Raw genomic sequence first — 17,350 nt, 5'->3', positions numbered from 1 at the left:
TGTGGCTGCTGGAATTTTATCTCTTCAGGCAAGTTTAATGATTAGAAAATGTCAACATTGCAACTGAGGCCAGGGAGTGGCATGCAGGACGAAATCCTGTCTGATGGGTCGACTGCAACTAATGCGAGTTTTATACAGATCACGTTAAATATTGATGCTTTGTTGGATAAAGTTTGCTCTCCCGCAAACTGGATGAAATTATCTTCTTTCTCATGTGAGTTCATGAGCTCACAGCATTTAACATGGGCTTAATTTATTCACTGTGCAAGAATAAACACAGCGCTATTAATAGCAGTCCAGCCAAATGAGTGCCTGCTGAAGAATGTAGGGCTTTTTAATAGTGTGCTTTGTTTGCTTGCTTCAGCTTCAGGAATGTAAATCTCACCCGTCTCCCAGGCTCCCTCGCTGTCAGGCAGTCAGCTGCTAGGTGAGGAAAACAACAGCTTTGGTTCAGTGCGCGCCTCCCACCCTCGTCACCCCACTCAGGGCAGATCTGCAGTTTTCTTTGCCCTCTCTGTCCAACACCCCCCCACCCCAGCATCCTTGGAGACATGGCTTCTGACTTCTTTGCAAGATGTAGCAAAGCCAGAAATCCCTGCTCTTTTATCTTTAAATTGTAGAAAGCATGGGCAATTTTGTGTTCTTTAACAAGGAAGAGCTCTTGTCTTGATTAGTGGCACCATGTATCAACTGAAGGTCTTGACCCTGCTCAAGATGCTTACCCTACTGTTTCTCTGGGTCCCTCCCTGCCCTTCACCTCCAAAGCTCATACACACTTACTTACACGTATTTGACTACTGCTCTGCCTGCAGATATAGTTTATTTTCAGGTATCTGTATTCCCTTCCTAAGGCTGGACACAGTTTGGCATCTGCAAGGTGGAGCTGCCTGTTGGCTACCTTGTCTTGTGATCTGGAGAACATGCCAAACTGGGCAGTGGTGGAGGGAGGGTGCTTCAGCTTCCCTACCATGCCCTGCCCTCTCTGGCTGCTGTTTAAATAGTTACCAAAAAGAATGAGCATCTCTGTGTTGTCTGATCAATTTTTTCACCACTCGAATGTGATGACTTAGGCTACCTGTTCATTGAAATACTGCAACCTAATAGCCTCTCAGATGACCAACAGTATGGGTAACATGGATCTTGAGGAATAACATGGAGTGAAGTGGGTAACTGTGGTAATGAGGCAGCTTTGAAAACAAAAATATATATATTTTAAAGTATTACGATTGATTTATGCATTCCTAGATGTTACCTTTATTTTCTAGATTTCACCTTTAATAGAAATGGAGCATGGAGGTCACAGTTCACTGTATTCTTTTTTTTTTGTTCTTATTAGGAAATTATATCTGTAGCATCTTAGATGTGAAAGTGACTGCAATTGTAAGCTGAAATTAGAATTCAACTAATTTCTGCTTTTACTGAACTTCAGCTCTTGCTGCAATTGTTAAGAAATAGTCCTACTCATATCCCATGGAGTACTTCCATATGCAGTAAAGAAATAGCATTTATCCCCAGATCTGAAAGCAAGTGGGAGAGGTTTTCAACTTTTGCACCATAATTCGTAATGGTAGAGGTCACAAGCAGGTCCAGCAAAGACATGGATGTGCAATACTATAATACATTTTCGGGGTGAAAATAAGGCCCACTATATCTAAAGTCTCATTTTTTCTACCCCTGAAATATACAGTTTAGCTGAATCAGCATTCAAGTGAAGTGATTTCCGTCAGTTACGTTTGCTCAAACGTACAGCCAGCATTTGGTGTACTAAACATATTGGCTTTGGATGCTTTTTACTTGAAAAGATGGGAGGATAAATCATTCTCCCTTTCAATGAGTGAACCATAAGAAGATGTATACTGAAAAACTAGCCCCAGTTATGGCACCAAAATATACCCTTCCTGAATGATCTGGAGAAACACTTCTGTGTATCTGTATACCACAGGGTTTAAATTCAAAGGAACGAGAGGGTGTCTCTTCTTTCTTGTGTTACTTTTTAGGTTGTATCTCTTTAACGACAATTGTTAAGCAATAGACAAATGCAGTTCATGCAGCAGCAGAAGGCAGTGCTACAGAAACTGGAAGAATGTACAAAATTCCACCTACAGCTCTGTGTGGTGGGACTGGAGCAGAAAGAAGGTCAGCAAGTTTTTGGTTGCTAAGGGTTGTCAGTGCCAGGACACCACCCACCCATTTAAAGAAACACTTAAAATAGAACTCATGCAGAAGTCAAGGGAGAAGTTTCAAGACCTTCACCTGTATTTCAGATACTGCAGTCAGTTCTGCTAGTTTTAATCTTACAGCTTCTTGTACTCTAAGCGCTGATTCAGCCTGAGGCTTCACTCTCTTAGTTCAGCCTGACCACTGAGTTTTAAAGAAAGAAAGGAGAGAAAATAAAAATAATTTGCAGAATGGTTTAAGTTGGAAGGGACCATTGGAGGCCATCTAGTCCAACCCCTTGCTTGCAACAGGGCCATCCTAGGTCAGGTTGCTCAGGTCCTTGTCCACTCACATTTCAAATATCTTCAAGGATGGTGGTTCTACAGCCTCTCTGAACACTAGGTCCAATCTTTGACCACCCTCCTGGTGAAAATTATTTTTTGTTTTTTATCTATTTGGATTTACCCATATTTCAGCTTATGTCCATTAATTCATCACAATAGTTGAAATAGGTTTAAAAGATGGGAAAATTTGAGCTATAATTTCTTGTATAAAGTCACTGGAAAATCTGAAGCAATTTGAATGGCACGAAAACCTTTACATAGAGAAAAAGAAATTTCTAACATATATTGCTTGGTTTCTTGATAATCAGCTAGAGCTCAGTCATTACGTATGGTGGTATTGAACAAGACAAAGACCAAAGAACACTGTAGGAAAAAAGAAAAGGGTTTTAATGTGGGGCTTTTTGTGGAATCTTTTTTTTTTTTAAAGTCACTTTCACATCTCACATTTACTAGTATGTAGTAAAGATGGCCATAAAAGATTTTCTACTATTTTTACTGTTGCCTTGTGTTTAGTGGAATATACAGAGTCTGAGTTCTATTGCAAAGTAACAGTTGAGGTGCATTACCTTTTTAACAAGGTTATTACCTTACTAAGAACACTTATTAACACAGCACCTAATCGGGCTTATTGCATATACTGGTTTTCTGTTGCATGTTAGCATCTGGATCAAGGCTTTGTTCCAGGAGTTGCTGGACTGCTCATCCTCTGAATGGCTCTGATCTCACTTTCAGTTATATCAGTTTCATCTTGAAGCTCTGCTTTAATAGCTTTTTTGGCTGCTTCTGTTGTTGTTACTTCCACCCTTAAGGCATTTTTTCAGCTTTCTTGTACTTCTGTGTAGTCTTAGAGCAGCACCAACCACCATTTATGCAGTTCCTGCTCCCTTTCCTTCTAGTCTTTTCTTACAGCTGGTTCAGCATGGTGGCTGCTATTTGGACATCAGAATTATTCCAGGCTGGAGCTAATTTTTCTGGAAAACAATCACGTTCAGCTCCCTAATGGCACTCAGTTAGCATTGCTTTAAGTTCCCTGAGGCCTTTCTCAGAAAGCTGAACACCTCTTTGTGTATGTGGTTGTTCACTGAGCGCTTCGGGAATATATTCAGAGTTTAGCAATGGGCCAGACTTTTCTGGTCGGTTTGTTTTCATAAGCAAGAAGTTCTCTCTCAGTTCAGACATGTACTAGCTTTGGCTCATCACCTGGACAAAACACCTTTTAGCAAAAAAAAGTCTTTTCTGCTCAGCAGTTTTCATATACAGGTATACCATCTGCCATTCAGAGAACGCTTCTAGACATTTGCTTAACTCTGTGGGATTTTTTTCCTCCTCATTTTTCATCTCTCAAAAAATGAAAACAAGACTTTCTGTCTCAGCAACTTGTATGTGCTGTCACCTCAGGTCCTTGTTAAGGTATTCAGGAGTAATGCATTGTTACTGTGAACTACTCTGAAGAACATGCTTCCCCCTCCCAACTACTATGTATAACACCTGAGATACACAGCATGGTTACACTGACAAATATGTAGAAGAAAGTTATGCTTCAAGTGTTTGAACTGTTTGTGCTAGGCTTGTATCAGAAAATAGTTTTTCCACTTATCTAAACTCAGTGTCATCCTTTCAGAAAGTTGCATTGAGGACCTCGGACTTATTGAACTGTGACATAATGTGTACATAAGAGAAAGTCTATTTGTGAGCCTCCCTTGGAGAACTTAGCCATAAACTAAGTTTTCCTTAGGTTTTGTTTCACGTACAGCTAAGTTTCATCTCGGCTTGCTGCTCTCTGAGACGTCTTGGTACCGCCCCCCCCCGCCCCATCTCACTGTGCAGTCCTCTCCTTACACTAGCTGTCACAATGCTGATTTCACTCAAGAGAAGAACAGAACAAATTGCTTTTCTTCCCTGGGTTATTTTTCTGCCATTTACCTGAGTTAAATTGACCTGTCATGCATTGGACAAGCCAGCAGGAGTGACAGGAATATGTGGCCAGAAGTGAGAAACAAATTTGATTCCTTGGATTCCAGTCAGATTCGATCTTACACTCTGAAACTTACCCTGTTCCATCATTATCCAAAATATGGCCTGGTCATTTTTCTTCCTAAGTACCTCAATTGTAAGTTCCTCTCCCTTGCTGTGCATGTCTTCCTGGTACTCCAGACACCATCTGGGTAGGAAGCCATTCTTTGCTTCCCTCCATTTGCTGACTGATGGACTGACATGTTTCTGCGTGAAACATCCCTTATATGACACTCTGTTTTATAACAATCAGTATATTAATGTACCTCTGTGTATATATGGATGTGGTGAATAAATGGATGTAGCTCACTACTAGCTCTTGACTATGATGTTATTAAACTACATGGTGGTGTTAAATAATAACCATTATGTTATTTAACAAGAGTGGTGACAGTGTGTTTGGAAAAGTTGGGTTTTCTCCCTTCTTCCTGAGACTATAGTAACTAATTTTGTGCCTTTTTTTTTCCTCTTTCTTTCTACTTTTGCTCTTCACTTGTCATGCAGGACGTCATGGAAACCTGCCAGCTGCTAAGAACATCTATGACCTTCTCCCGGTGCCATCATCGAGTTGATCCAGAACCATACATCAGTCTCTGTGAAAGAGACATCTGTGCCTGTACCCAGGGCATGGAGTGTCACTGCTCAGTGTTCCTTGATTACGCAAGAAGCTGCGCTCACGAAGGGGTGATTTTGGACGGGTGGCCTGAAGAGAGCTCATGCAGTAAGCTGACAGGATTATTCCTAGGCTGCTTATCCCAAATGAGATCGTGCCTGTCTTGCAGATTTATGTTCTGCAGCTAAAAGCAATTTATGCTTTTTTAGGATGTTGATTCAGGTTGATTCAGGCATGGCAGGTTAAAATCTGAAGTACCTGTCACTTCCATTTTTCTGAAGTGCCTTTGCTCGTTCCCCTTTTCAGCTCTCCATCACCCACCTTTTTCTAGAAGTTGTCCCTAAGGTAGGATTGTTTGAACCATATAAGAAGAAGATCCTGAACTTCTACAGATCCTATCATGGTATACAAAGTCAGTGAAGACTTATTTGACAGACAAAGGTATAGACTTGAATGTTTATGAGCTATTTCACGTATGGTTTAGATATGTGATGTTATCCAGCCTGTACTTGTAAGTCAGCATCCTTGTGAAAGGCTTTCCTTAACATTTTTTGGTAAAGACAATTATTTCATCCTTTATTTGCTTGAAAGAATTATATTGAAATTGAAATGTTGCTTTTTTTAGCCAAATTTTGTCCAGGGTAGAGATCCTGATTGCATCTTGAAATGCTGCCTTTATTAGCTCCATTTTGCTGAGGTCAGAGGCCCTGATTGCATCTCTGCTAAGATTTTGCAACAAGGAAGTACTTAGATTGACTGGGACGGATTGCCTTTATAAAGGAAAGGTCATGTTTGCACCCAGCATTGATACACACATATACTTCCACTGGAGAACTTCAGTTAAATATGTGAACACACAAATGAATACTAAAAAAAAATTTCAATCCTCTGATATCATGTTCTCAATGATTTTTCTCATTCTTTCTACATCACACTGGAGGACATTTTCTCAGGATGTTTATCTAAATTGATTTCATGGGGTAACGTGACTGATTTATACTGACAACACTCTTCTCTGGTAAAGATATTCTGCTATTGGCAACCACTGAAGAAAACTGTGCCTTCAGATTATGGTTAGGGCAGGAAGATATTGCCAACCACTTTTTCAACGGATTGTACAACAGAGGAGAGTCTTATTTCTAGCAGTAATTTGTTACCTTTCCACTGGGACATAAAAGGGATCTGATGAAAACTTGTATCCTTGCTCAGAGTGCAAGCCAGAGAACCCATTTTTGCTAGGGCTGTTAGTAAATCCAGCTAAAACCATGAGTGAAATTAACCCCTCTGTGTTCCCATGAGTTTTAGAGCTCATTTCTAACCCTTGGCTTCACAAACCATGTTTTTCTGAGTCAGGAAAAAGAGAGGTGGCCTGCTGCCACAGCAGGAGCTTAATTTTCCATCACCCTTCATCTGTGCTGTGATGCTTTCTCAGGAAATGATGATGATAGTTGTATTGGAGGCATGAAATTCTCTGCGGCCTTGGAAGGGTTCTAGTGCTGGGCGTGCTGTACTAATGTGGGTTCATGCCCCAGCCCTGGAACCACAGAGGGCAAGACCACTCCTTCGTTACCCTCCCACCTCCTTCAATAGAGGATTTGCTGGGAAAGGGAAGGCTCTAATCTTTTCTTCCATCTCCATGCCCATGCAGTCTTGCAGGGTGTCTATGCATCAAAATGAAGGGATGGCTATAGTGTGTGCTTGCGTAACAGCCTAACCTAGATAATGACAGCAGTGAAGATACCACAGCACGGGTGTCATCCTGTGCTGGCAGTTCTCTGGAAGAAGGAGGATGGGATCTCAGAGTCTTAACTGTCTCCTAGTTCTCTCTGGAAACATGAAGCAGTGTAATTTTGCAAATGAGTGGAGTAACTGCATAGCTTAAAGGTAGAGAACATGCTTGTGTATCCAAATTACCTCGATATTGTTGCAAAACTTCCCCTCATGTTTGATTGTTCTTAATGCGCTTGGTTTTAGTTATTACAAAAGAAATTGACTTTAACCTCTAAATATTTGCTACAGAACCTGACAGATGATGATATTGCAGTAAACTGAAAATCAAATGTTTCTTAAATGTTCTGCTTCTGAAAAAGAATTCATTGATTGGAGAGGATATGACCTCTTTGGTGTCTCTGTGGTTCAGCCTTTGATAATTAAGGGATTATTTATTTAAGAGTTATTGAGGAATTTGCATTTCTAATTTCTTTTAATTGTTTCAGGGCCAAGATGTCCAGTTGGCATGGAGTACAAGGAATGTGTATCCCCTTGTGCCAAAACCTGCCAGAGCCTGAATATCAATGAAGTGTGTCATGGACAATGCTTTGATGGCTGCAGCTGCCCTGGTAACTTATTTACTGGGTTATTTACAGAGAAACATTTGACAGTGATGCTAGCTATTTTATTAGAAGAAGGAAAGCTGTGTCTTTCCTCAAATTTTCCCGAAATCAGAAACACTTCTCTTTTCTGGGACCATGCCCTAGAATAACAGTTTCTATACTGCCTGTATGCTTATTCATGAAAGGGCTATTTTTTAAACCCAACTAAAAAGTAAATGTTTCTGTGAAAATCAGCACCATCTAATATTCTAGGATCGCCTTTCTTTCTTGGTGAGGGACCACTTACTGTTGACGTATCTAGATTCCTTCTGAATTGCTTTTGGTTAGAAGCATCCAGTTAGAGGAAGAAAGAACAGAGAATATACTGAAGGAGTTTCTTACAGAAAACCAGTACATGTACAGCTTGTGCTGTAATTCCAAAGATCTTCAAGATTTCAGATGAATGATTTCACTTACTGAATCATTCATACAGGAGATTTGATTGGCTTAAAGGGTGCAGCCCAACCACCACTTTTGGGTTTTTTTTCAGTCTTCCTCCTCTGTCTATTGTACTTAAGACAACTGCAGGAGGAGAGGGGGTTTTGTTTGTTTGTTTTTAATAGGACTATCTCTGCATTTCACCCTTCAAATCTGGACTTTGTGCAAATGCACAGAGGTATTTACTGTCCCGCTGTACAAGATACCAAGCGTGACGGAGGTTTACTGAGAACATAATTTAGTTTCCAAAACAAGACAGTGATGACGTCAGTCTTGTTTGAGGGGTCATTAATTGCATTCTAAAACATTCCCAGTCATTTGGAGCTTAGTATTTTCCCTTTTAGTTGCCAGTCTCTTACTTACTAAAGGTCCAAAGCTATCATGTGTCAGGACATGGGAAGGTGCACATAGAGGATGACAGGTGATGTAACTAGGCACAGGTTCTTATTTTGTTGTGAAGGACCTAGCTGTTATATTTGTGCAGTCCTGGGAGTGTTGGGAAAAGCTGAAGGAGATGAATCCACTGGCTGCACAAGGACTCTGGCTATACTCTTCCTTTGGTAGTTGCACTGGTGAGTTCATCACAGGAAAGGTCTATGGGGACAGGAACTGAATAGCAGAGAAACAGCTCAATAGAAAGGGTACTGCATGAGGAACAAGTAGATGAGTAGAAAGAAGTGTATGAAACTCAGCACAGGAAAGAGATGGACCTGTTGAAACAGGTCCAGAGGAGGGCCACAAAAAAGATCTGAGGGATTGAACAGCTCTCCTACGAGAAAAGGCTGAGAGAGTTGGGGTTGTTCAGCCTGGAGAAGAGAAGGCTCTGGGGAGACCTTATTGCAGCCTTTCAATATATAAAGGGGGCTTATAAGAAAGATAGGGACAGATTTTTTAGTAGGGCCTGTTGCAATAGGACCAGGGGTAATGGTTTTAAACTAAAAGAAGGTAGTTTTAGACTAGATATAAGGAAGAAGTTTTTCATGACGAGGGTGGTGAAACACTGGAACAGGTTGCCCAGAGAGGCGGTAGATGCCCCATCCCTGGAAACATTCGAGGTCAGGTTGGACGGAGCTCTGAGCAACCTGATCTAGTTGAAGATGTCCCTGCTCACTGCAGGGGGGTTGGACTAGATGACCTTTAAAGGTCCCTCCCAACCCAAACTATCCTATGATTCTATGAAAAGAAATAAGAATCATCAGTTAAAAACTTTTACTGTTATTTGGTACACAGTCAAAAGGGAAGAGCTTTGATTTGAGTTTCACAGAGAGCCAGGAGGATCTCACAGATGAATAGAGGAATTAGAGATTTAGGATGAGGATTATACCTTCTCTTAGCTTCCCTCTAGTGCTCCAAGAATAAAAAAAGATCTGTTCAACTAATGTGTCTTTCCCTCCACCCCTTAAATGCACCACACAGTTACTTTAATTGCTGTAAATGAAATTACTATTACCAGGAAAAAAAGGTGGACGTTCTGTTTTCTTGTGCTCTCCGGAGAGCCGCACTGCTCTTAAATGCTCAGATCTTGTTTTGAGTATCTCTCACTGGAAGGATTTTCTCAACGGTAAAGATCTTTCCAGACAGCTCTATGGCAAGAATGCGAGAAAGGGGACTTACCTGTGTCTCCCTGTCAGTGGTGACTGCAGTTACCAGGGAAAAGGGCCAAAATCTCTGCAACCAATTGGAAAGAGTCCTTCAAAGAGGAGGGAGAAGAGTTTTCAGCAATCAGAATGTTTTGCTACAGCAGCTCTTTTAAAAACAGAGAAATATTGACTATCTATCAACATGGGGATGTAAGAGAAGGAAACTTGTCCTTTCTTCTACTACTAGCTTATAGTGCAATCTCGGACAAGTCTTGTAACTCATCTGTGCCTCCGTTTATCTTTATAAGATAAAATACTCTATATATACAGTAGGGAATTATAGCTGTGTAATATGGAAACCTCAGCAGCTGGATCCAAGTTGGGAAGTTAGCCCTTTCACTTTTTGCTTCTGCAGAAGTTGAAAAGAAAAACCACAGCTCCGTGTTTCTTTCTCTCAGACCCTGTCTGCTAGACTTTTATGTTGTCCAACTTTGTTCCTTCATTCCCTCCTTTGTCTCCTCTTCTGTCTTCTTATGACAAATACAAAACCTCTCTGCACACCCTTTACTGCAGTCAGTAAAGTGCATGTATTTTTCAGTCAGGTTTCTAGACCAGCTCTGATCAAGCTTGATTGTGCTCCCTGTACTTGACTCATGTATGTTCCAATATATGTGTCTTGGACTCAGGGACTGGCTAAGAAAAGAGCACCAGAAATGCTCTGCTCAAGCACATCTGAAGGAGAGGCAGCACTTGAAGGAAAGTAGACACCAGTCCCTGCGAGGCTTTTTGGCGAGCCTCATTCTTTTTTATTGCTGTCTGTGACTAACTATGGATAACAATGCATATGAAGTCTTGCCAAAGTATACGAAGAACTAGAAAATCTAATCATGTTTATGTTTGTGTCCCTGTGTGTGTGGCATGTGTATCTGCTGCTACCTGATCTATCCAGAGGGGAAGCTGCTTGACGGTGAGCATTGCATTGAAAGCTCCGACTGCTCCTGCATCCGCTCTGGAAAACATTATCCTCCTGGCTTCACCATTTCCCAGGACTGCAACTCATGGTAAATTCAGTGTTGCTCTGGTGTGGTTGCTATTGCTCTAGATAAGTACTGCACACTATTTAGTGACTGTTTTAGATGATCTTTCTAGAAATCTCTCTCTCTCCTTTTTAAAAATTTCCTTTCATTGGCAAAGGACCTGCTCTCTTATTGGAAATGCCAGCCCCTTACAAGAAGTGAGCTGTTCACAAAGACAAAATCAGCTCTGCTTTTAAAGGGGTATTTGATCTGATAGAACAATGTGAGGGTCATACTCCTTCAAACAGCAGAGAACTACCTGTTTCCTGTGGATAAGACAGACCAGCAGGTTCCCATGCCTGGTTAGTGTCAGCAGTGGTGTCTTTGTTTTGACTTCCTACATTTATTTAACCTCTAAACCCCATTTCTTTCCAAGAGGAGTTAGCTCAGGCATATGCTTGGAACTTCTTGCAAAGCTAATGAACCTTCCCAGCTGCATGGCTCACGATTTTTATTTCACTCATGAATACCAGCCTGAAGGGGAAGGCTAGCTGTTTGAAGAAAGGAAGGGGAATGAGTAATGTATTCCTGATCTGGTTATGTGTGATAACACATCTGATAAGTGTGAACATATTTGTGGAAGGAGTTCAGACAACTCTGTGCCCAGATGTTTCCAATAAGAGCACAGAAGGAGGACTCAGTTAAAGTCACCATATACAGAAGAAAGACAGTCTATGCATCATCCCTGTAAACCAGAAGTTTTTTATTACCTGCACCATGTGTCACAGAATATGAACCAACCATGACATTAGCATTTTGTCTCTTCCCCTGGAGCTGTCTGCAGCTTTGAGCTTGGCCACATTGTTTGACCTTATTGCTCTTGAGAGATCAGTGCCGCCTGATAAACTGTATTGTTAGAAAATGATTCCTGTTATTCATATTTGATACTGCTGTGGAGAACGTCATTCCATTGGCTCTGCATTTACTGTCCTCAGTAAACTGACTACCCACAAATGGTTTTCAAGGGCTGGGATAACTAAAGAAATAAGAAGAATCTAGCACCTCTTGAAACTTACTTGATTTCGGAGATTCTAGGATTGACTGACATGGTATTCCAGAGACCCATGGATGACAGCCATCTCAATAACTATTAGTGCATGTTACTGGTTACTAGTAGTGCCTATGGGGGATGGCACTAAATCCACCATCCAAAGACATTAAAGCAGAGAAAATCTACCTCCTTGCAGCTTGCACAGAAACGGAAAGTAAGCAGGAGCAGCTTAAGTCAGCAGTGTGCCATCAGACTGATGAAGGTCTGCTTTAGCAGAAGTCTAGCTGGCTGGTGAAGGAAAGGGATTATTGCCCTCCTGTGACGGACTCATGAGGCCATGACTGGAATAGTGTGGTCAGTGCTGGGCCCCCACTGCAAAAGAGAGGATTACCAACTGGAGAGAGTCTTGTGGAGGACACTGGAGATGATCACAGCAGGGGAGCTTATTACATGAGGAGAAGCAAAGGGAAATAGATTTGTTTAAAGGCTAATGGGGACACTTTCACGGCCTAAGGAGGCGTTGTATATAAGACAGGGCCAAACTTTTCTCGGAGACAAACAGTGAAAGAGCAAGAAGCAAAGGACACAAGTTGCAGCAAGGGAAATTCCGTTTAGACAAAATAAAATTTTTTTCCCCCTGAGATAGTGCAGCACTGGGACAGCTGCCCAGAGAGACCATGGGACTTCATCCTGGAGATTTCTAAACTCAAATGAACGAGGTCCTGAGCCACCTGATCCAGAAGTTCCCTTCTTTGAGCTGAGGATTGTAGTACCAAATTTTTCTGGAGGTCCCTTCAAACTTTTTTCACTATGATTCTGTCGTATTAATAGACATACCTTGAGAACTGCATTTAAAAGTCATTCCACATCAGTGGAATGTAGTTGAAAACACTATTAAACACAGAGCTTTGGTGGGGGGGAAAATAAGTTCTTGAGTTTTGCCATCATTCCAGCTCTTATTACCAGCAGTTGCTGTCAAATGATGGTAAGAAGGGATGGATACATTAAGAAATGAGGATATGGGAGATGGAAAGGATGTTGAGGACTGGTCTAATTTCCCTGAAACAGGGACCCATATTTCAATTATTTGGGAAAAAGTTGCAACAGGATTCGAGTTCGGGTACTCTTGCCTAACTTGTCATGATATGTTTCCTAGCATTTGTCGACGTGGAACCTGGATCTGCAGCAATGGGGAATGCCCAGGTATGTTGGCTCTACTCTTTTCAGGTTTTGACAAGTAAGCCTGCCTACATCCCTCTCACTTACATCCCACTGATATTTTTTCCCCACAAAAAGTGAATCTGTCTTTGTTCTTACTTGCTTGCTCCAGTACAAGCCAGATGGGTTTATACTTCTAAGTTCCTGTGAGACAAGCCAGACATTATGCTGTAAGGTTTATGTGTAGCAATGAAAAATACTGTTTGGTGAGAAGAATGATTTCTCTTTTGATTGCTTGGCTTACCAAGATAGAAGGGTTTATATGTTCAGAGGATTGGCTTGCAGGTAGAGGAACACTGCTGGGTTTCTTTGACCAGGTACCATTCCCTATTTGATTGTCTGGATTCGCATACTTTTGTATGAAGTACTGGGAGTAGATTGAGTCATTCTTGATACCCATGGCTTTGGGCCCTATAGATCATGTTACAGGTGAAGGAGCTACCACCTTGGGGAGAAAGTGGCCACCCTGCCTCTGTGGGTGGTGGCAAACTGGAGAGGCAGCTCTGCAGGTGTTGTTGCTCCCCTTCCTCCTACCCTACCTACCTCCCAAACTCTCTGGTACTGGTGGCTGCTGTCCCAGTTTTTTTTGCCTACATCCGGAGTGTGACTTTTCATGCTGTGCATTGACCAGCAAAGGGCTGTCTTCCTTATTTCCTTCTGCTAGGTCTGTGGCCCATCCCCTGTCTCAGTTCCTGCACTATGTTCAGCCATGGAATGGCCTGCTTGACCTGAAACAGCATTTGACTCTGCTTGCGTTGTGTGTAGGAGTCTGCAGAGAGATGGCATGGCTTTTTATCTTGTTTGCTCTCCCTGCTTTTGGGAGCTGAGAGTGGAAGGGATGAAAGGAGACTAGTGTTATGGCAGGACAGAAAGAGAGAACAGTTTTTTTGGGTTTGGTGTTGTGGTGGCGTTTGATTTTTGTGGTTGTTTTTTTTGAGATGAGATTGTGCAATCCTCACAAATTATAAGAATTACAACTGTCTTAAAATGGCTATCAAAGTCTGTCTTTCTATTAACAGTAAGCTTGCCTGACCCATCAATGCTCCATTTCCTCCTGCTTTAGACTGAAAGACCACTTGCACCAAAATGTCAGCAGAAAAAAAAGGGGAGGGGTTATGCAAATGTTCAAAATGGAAATGACATTTTTAGTGAGCTATGCCAAGCAGGACTGTGAGAAGCCCCATGCTTGAGGTGTTCACTGAGATCTCTCCAAGTGCAGGGAATCCCGCTGTCTAAAACGCAGAATCAAGGACACAGCCCCAGCTGATTTGTTATGTCTTTTAGCAACATGTTTACAAAAGAGAAATAGGTCTTTTTCTAACTTCAGTTTTGGCCTAGATTATAGCTCTTAACGTCCTTGCGTTCTGGGCTACTATGAATACTATGTGGGCCAAATTTTTATCCTCAACTCCAGCCATGTTTTCTTCATAGTGATTATAGAATTGAAGATAAGCCTGATATTGAGGCTTGCAAACAGATATTGATATATAGCTTTGTGCAAGAGGGAATATAGCATTACTGCCTTCTTTTGAGTTGGGAAGCTCTGCAGAAAGAGCAGAAGTCAAAAAGAAAACCAGCTTATTTTTATACCTTCAGGCAATATATACAAGTCACTTTTCAGCTAGGCTTGTACAAGTCTGAAGGTCATGTAAGTGCAGCTGTTGTACATGTACTTGCTAACATCTACAAACTGTACTGAGACAGTGTGGGAGGACAGCAAAGCTTCACAAAGTAGCAGTACTTGATAGGAACAGTAGCCAAGTTTATATTGTTACCTATCCTGTTTTGTCTCTATTTGAAGCAATATTACAGCATATTTTTATTGTTAGCTGGTTGTTTTTGCAACAAATAGGTCTAAAATCATGTGTCACAGAAAGTTTATGTACTTAAATTCACATAAACTCAAGGTAGTTCCATTATTTTTTTTTGTTAACCTGTTTGTCAGGAATGGTTTCTTTTATATTGTGGGAATGAATTGCCTAGCTATGAGTTTGGTGATAAAGCTGGGTACCCAGCTGGAGGTAGTGCTTCAGAAGGCAGTGCTGTGCCAGCCAACTAGCAATAGCTGGCTAGCACTAGCAAGAAGCTCTCAAGCTGATATCATAATTAAATTAATTATGAAGGCAGTAGGTTTCAGGAAATCTCATGGGATGCATTACACCAAATGGAATAGATAGAGGGACCCATAAGAAGAGACTTTGCTGCAGGAAAGACATTTTCCTTCCAGTAGCAATGCCAAAGGGCTGGGACTTGTCTGGGGTAGCAGTCCTGAGCTCTCCGTGCTGCGAACCTGTCCTGTTTGGTTCCTAGTTGCAGAGAATGCCTTGGAAATCAAACTGCATGTAACATAATGGGTTATGCCTGGTTTTCTTTAAATCTGCTCTCCACATCTGATAGCCAGTTAATTGACTCTGAAGTTGAGTAAGATAACACTTGTTTTACCTTTGTCCAAGCTTAATTGAACAGAAAGTAGAATTTCCAAAATACCAAGCTGCCTTACTCTCCAGGGGATGACAAACATCCAGCGAGTGCTGGACTTTTCTTAGTGCTGTGCAAGGTTGGGAATCCTCAGGATCTGTGGTCTTGTTCTTTAGCACAGGCTGGTTTAAGATGGTTAACACTGATAATATGTCAAAGAGGGAAATTTCCATTTGATGTTCATTAGACAGATCTTCTGTGGGACTCAAAGGCAGTGGAGAGAGAATAACTTCTGGGGTTTACCTGCTGGCTTGTAACATTTAACCTTTCTCCATCCTTTGTCAGTGGATTGCCAAAGTAGGCCCAGCACCTGAATTTTGTTGTGGAAAAGGAGGTCTCTGCCCACCTTGTTTTCTGTGGGACCATCTCTAAGTGTAATACTCTTCTCATATGAAAGCTCTGTGGAGTTGGAGTCTTCTATGTGTTTACAGAGGCCCTAGCACAACTGGATACTAAATCCCAGTTGTGGCATCTGAATACTGCATTCCTGGAAATGAAGAGCCACAACTTACCTAAACTTATTAAGATGTTGATATGTTTAAATAGCCTCTTTTTGTGGTAGAAGGGTGAACAAGACAGACTTTTACATTATTCTATAAGAACTTTAGATGTAGCTCTTGTAACTATGGATTTATTTTTAACTTTATACTAGTTAATTAAGATAATGGTTCAGAGTAAAGTCCACCATAAATTCTGCCATTGGAATAATTCCAGCTGTGATTGTCTTCCAGCTCTATGTTCCGATAAGGTATTTTTACTTTAATGTTAGAACACATTATTGGTATTCAAGGCAGCCCAGCAAAGGAATAAACACTATTTTTTGGGCTGTGTTCAAGGAGGCCATTGTGAAGAAGGCTTTCAGACACTGTTGCCTTCATAAAACCATACTGCAATGCTCTAAAAACATCAGTCGAGAGACAAAGAGAGGGCTCACAATCTGCCAAGACACAGCTGTGAAACACAGACTGAGAATGAGGCACCTCTGCAGAAGAGCAGAGCAGCAGCCAGAGTACAACAAATCTTGTTGCAAATTTTGATTTTCAACTCTGTAAAAATGCCTGCATTCTGCAGCCGGCTCCATGGGTGCAGATGTACCCCACTGGGCTAAGTAAAAGTGGATTTAAAGTGTGTTATGTCAAGATGTTGCAAGCTCCTTCATAGGGGTAAAAACGCAATGTTGCCCAGTGTACTAATGCTGAGTAACCCTGAGAGCCTTTCCTAGCTCTGCCAGTCTTAGGCATTAGTACTTCCACTCTCTGTGCCTTAGTTTCCCCATTGCAGAATGAGGGGAAACTTAGTTCCTACATAAAAGAGAGCATGGGTTGCTGTTTACAATTGGCTAGTGCTACCAGCACCCATCACTAGGTACTAGGTATGACCTAGCCTGCGGAGAGCTTGAGTGACTGTGCAGAATTTCCAGGGCCACTGAGGTACATACTACAGAAGAATCAAATCCACTTCGGGGCTCCACTTCAGTCCAGAGAGCTGAGCCGTTTGCTGACATCTTCATGACCCTCATTTGAAACATCATACAGGCTTTTCTGTAGGCATGAATTTCAGCTCTTGAGTGTGATTTATCCCATATTCTCCAGATTTTGTTGGTACTGCTCTTACTACTGGTAATGACTTACAGGAATAAACAGTGAGATAAGCATCTTGCTGGTGCGTTCTGGTCTGCAGGGGACCTGGGCCTTGTGCAACCTGCTCCACTGGGCTGCTCTTCCCCCTCAATGGCTTTGTGGGGCATGGGAAGGATTTTGCTCGCAGCTGGCGCTGAGGTGATTAATGGCTCTCTGCATTTTTCAGGAGAATGCTCTGTCACAGGCCAGTCCCATTTCAAAAGCTTCGACAACAAGTATTTCACCTTCAGCGGGGTTTGTCAGTACTTATTTGCCAAGGACTGTGTGGAAAATTCCTTTTCTGTGATCATCGAGACCGTGCAGGTAACAGCAGCCTTGGCTGACGTGTGTGCTCCTCTGCGCGTGCTCCTGAGAGAGCGGGAAGGGCTGTGGGAGTATGATATGAATTGCAGATGCACAGGCCAATGAAAGTAATTTTCCTATGAAATAA

At 41.8% G+C, this 17,350-nt stretch overlaps 1 protein-coding gene across 1 annotated transcript in view; it reads left to right on the top strand.

Annotated features, from left to right (window-relative positions):
• VWF (von Willebrand factor) overlaps positions 1-17,350 on the top strand; it is a 144,134-nt gene that overhangs the window by 15,253 nt on the left and 111,531 nt on the right. Inside the window, exons 7-11 of the mRNA XM_068400423.1 lie at positions 5,019-5,235; positions 7,344-7,466; positions 10,467-10,578; positions 12,741-12,787; positions 17,087-17,223. Coding sequence (XP_068256524.1) covers positions 5,019-5,235; positions 7,344-7,466; positions 10,467-10,578; positions 12,741-12,787; positions 17,087-17,223 — 636 coding nt within the window. The remainder of the gene's footprint in view (positions 1-5,018; positions 5,236-7,343; positions 7,467-10,466; positions 10,579-12,740; positions 12,788-17,086; positions 17,224-17,350) is intronic.

Source organism: Nyctibius grandis, chromosome 5 (assembly GCF_013368605.1).
Source record: "Nyctibius grandis isolate bNycGra1 chromosome 5, bNycGra1.pri, whole genome shotgun sequence".
Taxonomy (NCBI): domain Eukaryota; kingdom Metazoa; phylum Chordata; class Aves; order Nyctibiiformes; family Nyctibiidae; genus Nyctibius; species Nyctibius grandis.
Note: the sequence above shows the minus strand (reverse complement) of the source record. Positions and strands in the feature narration are given on the sequence as shown.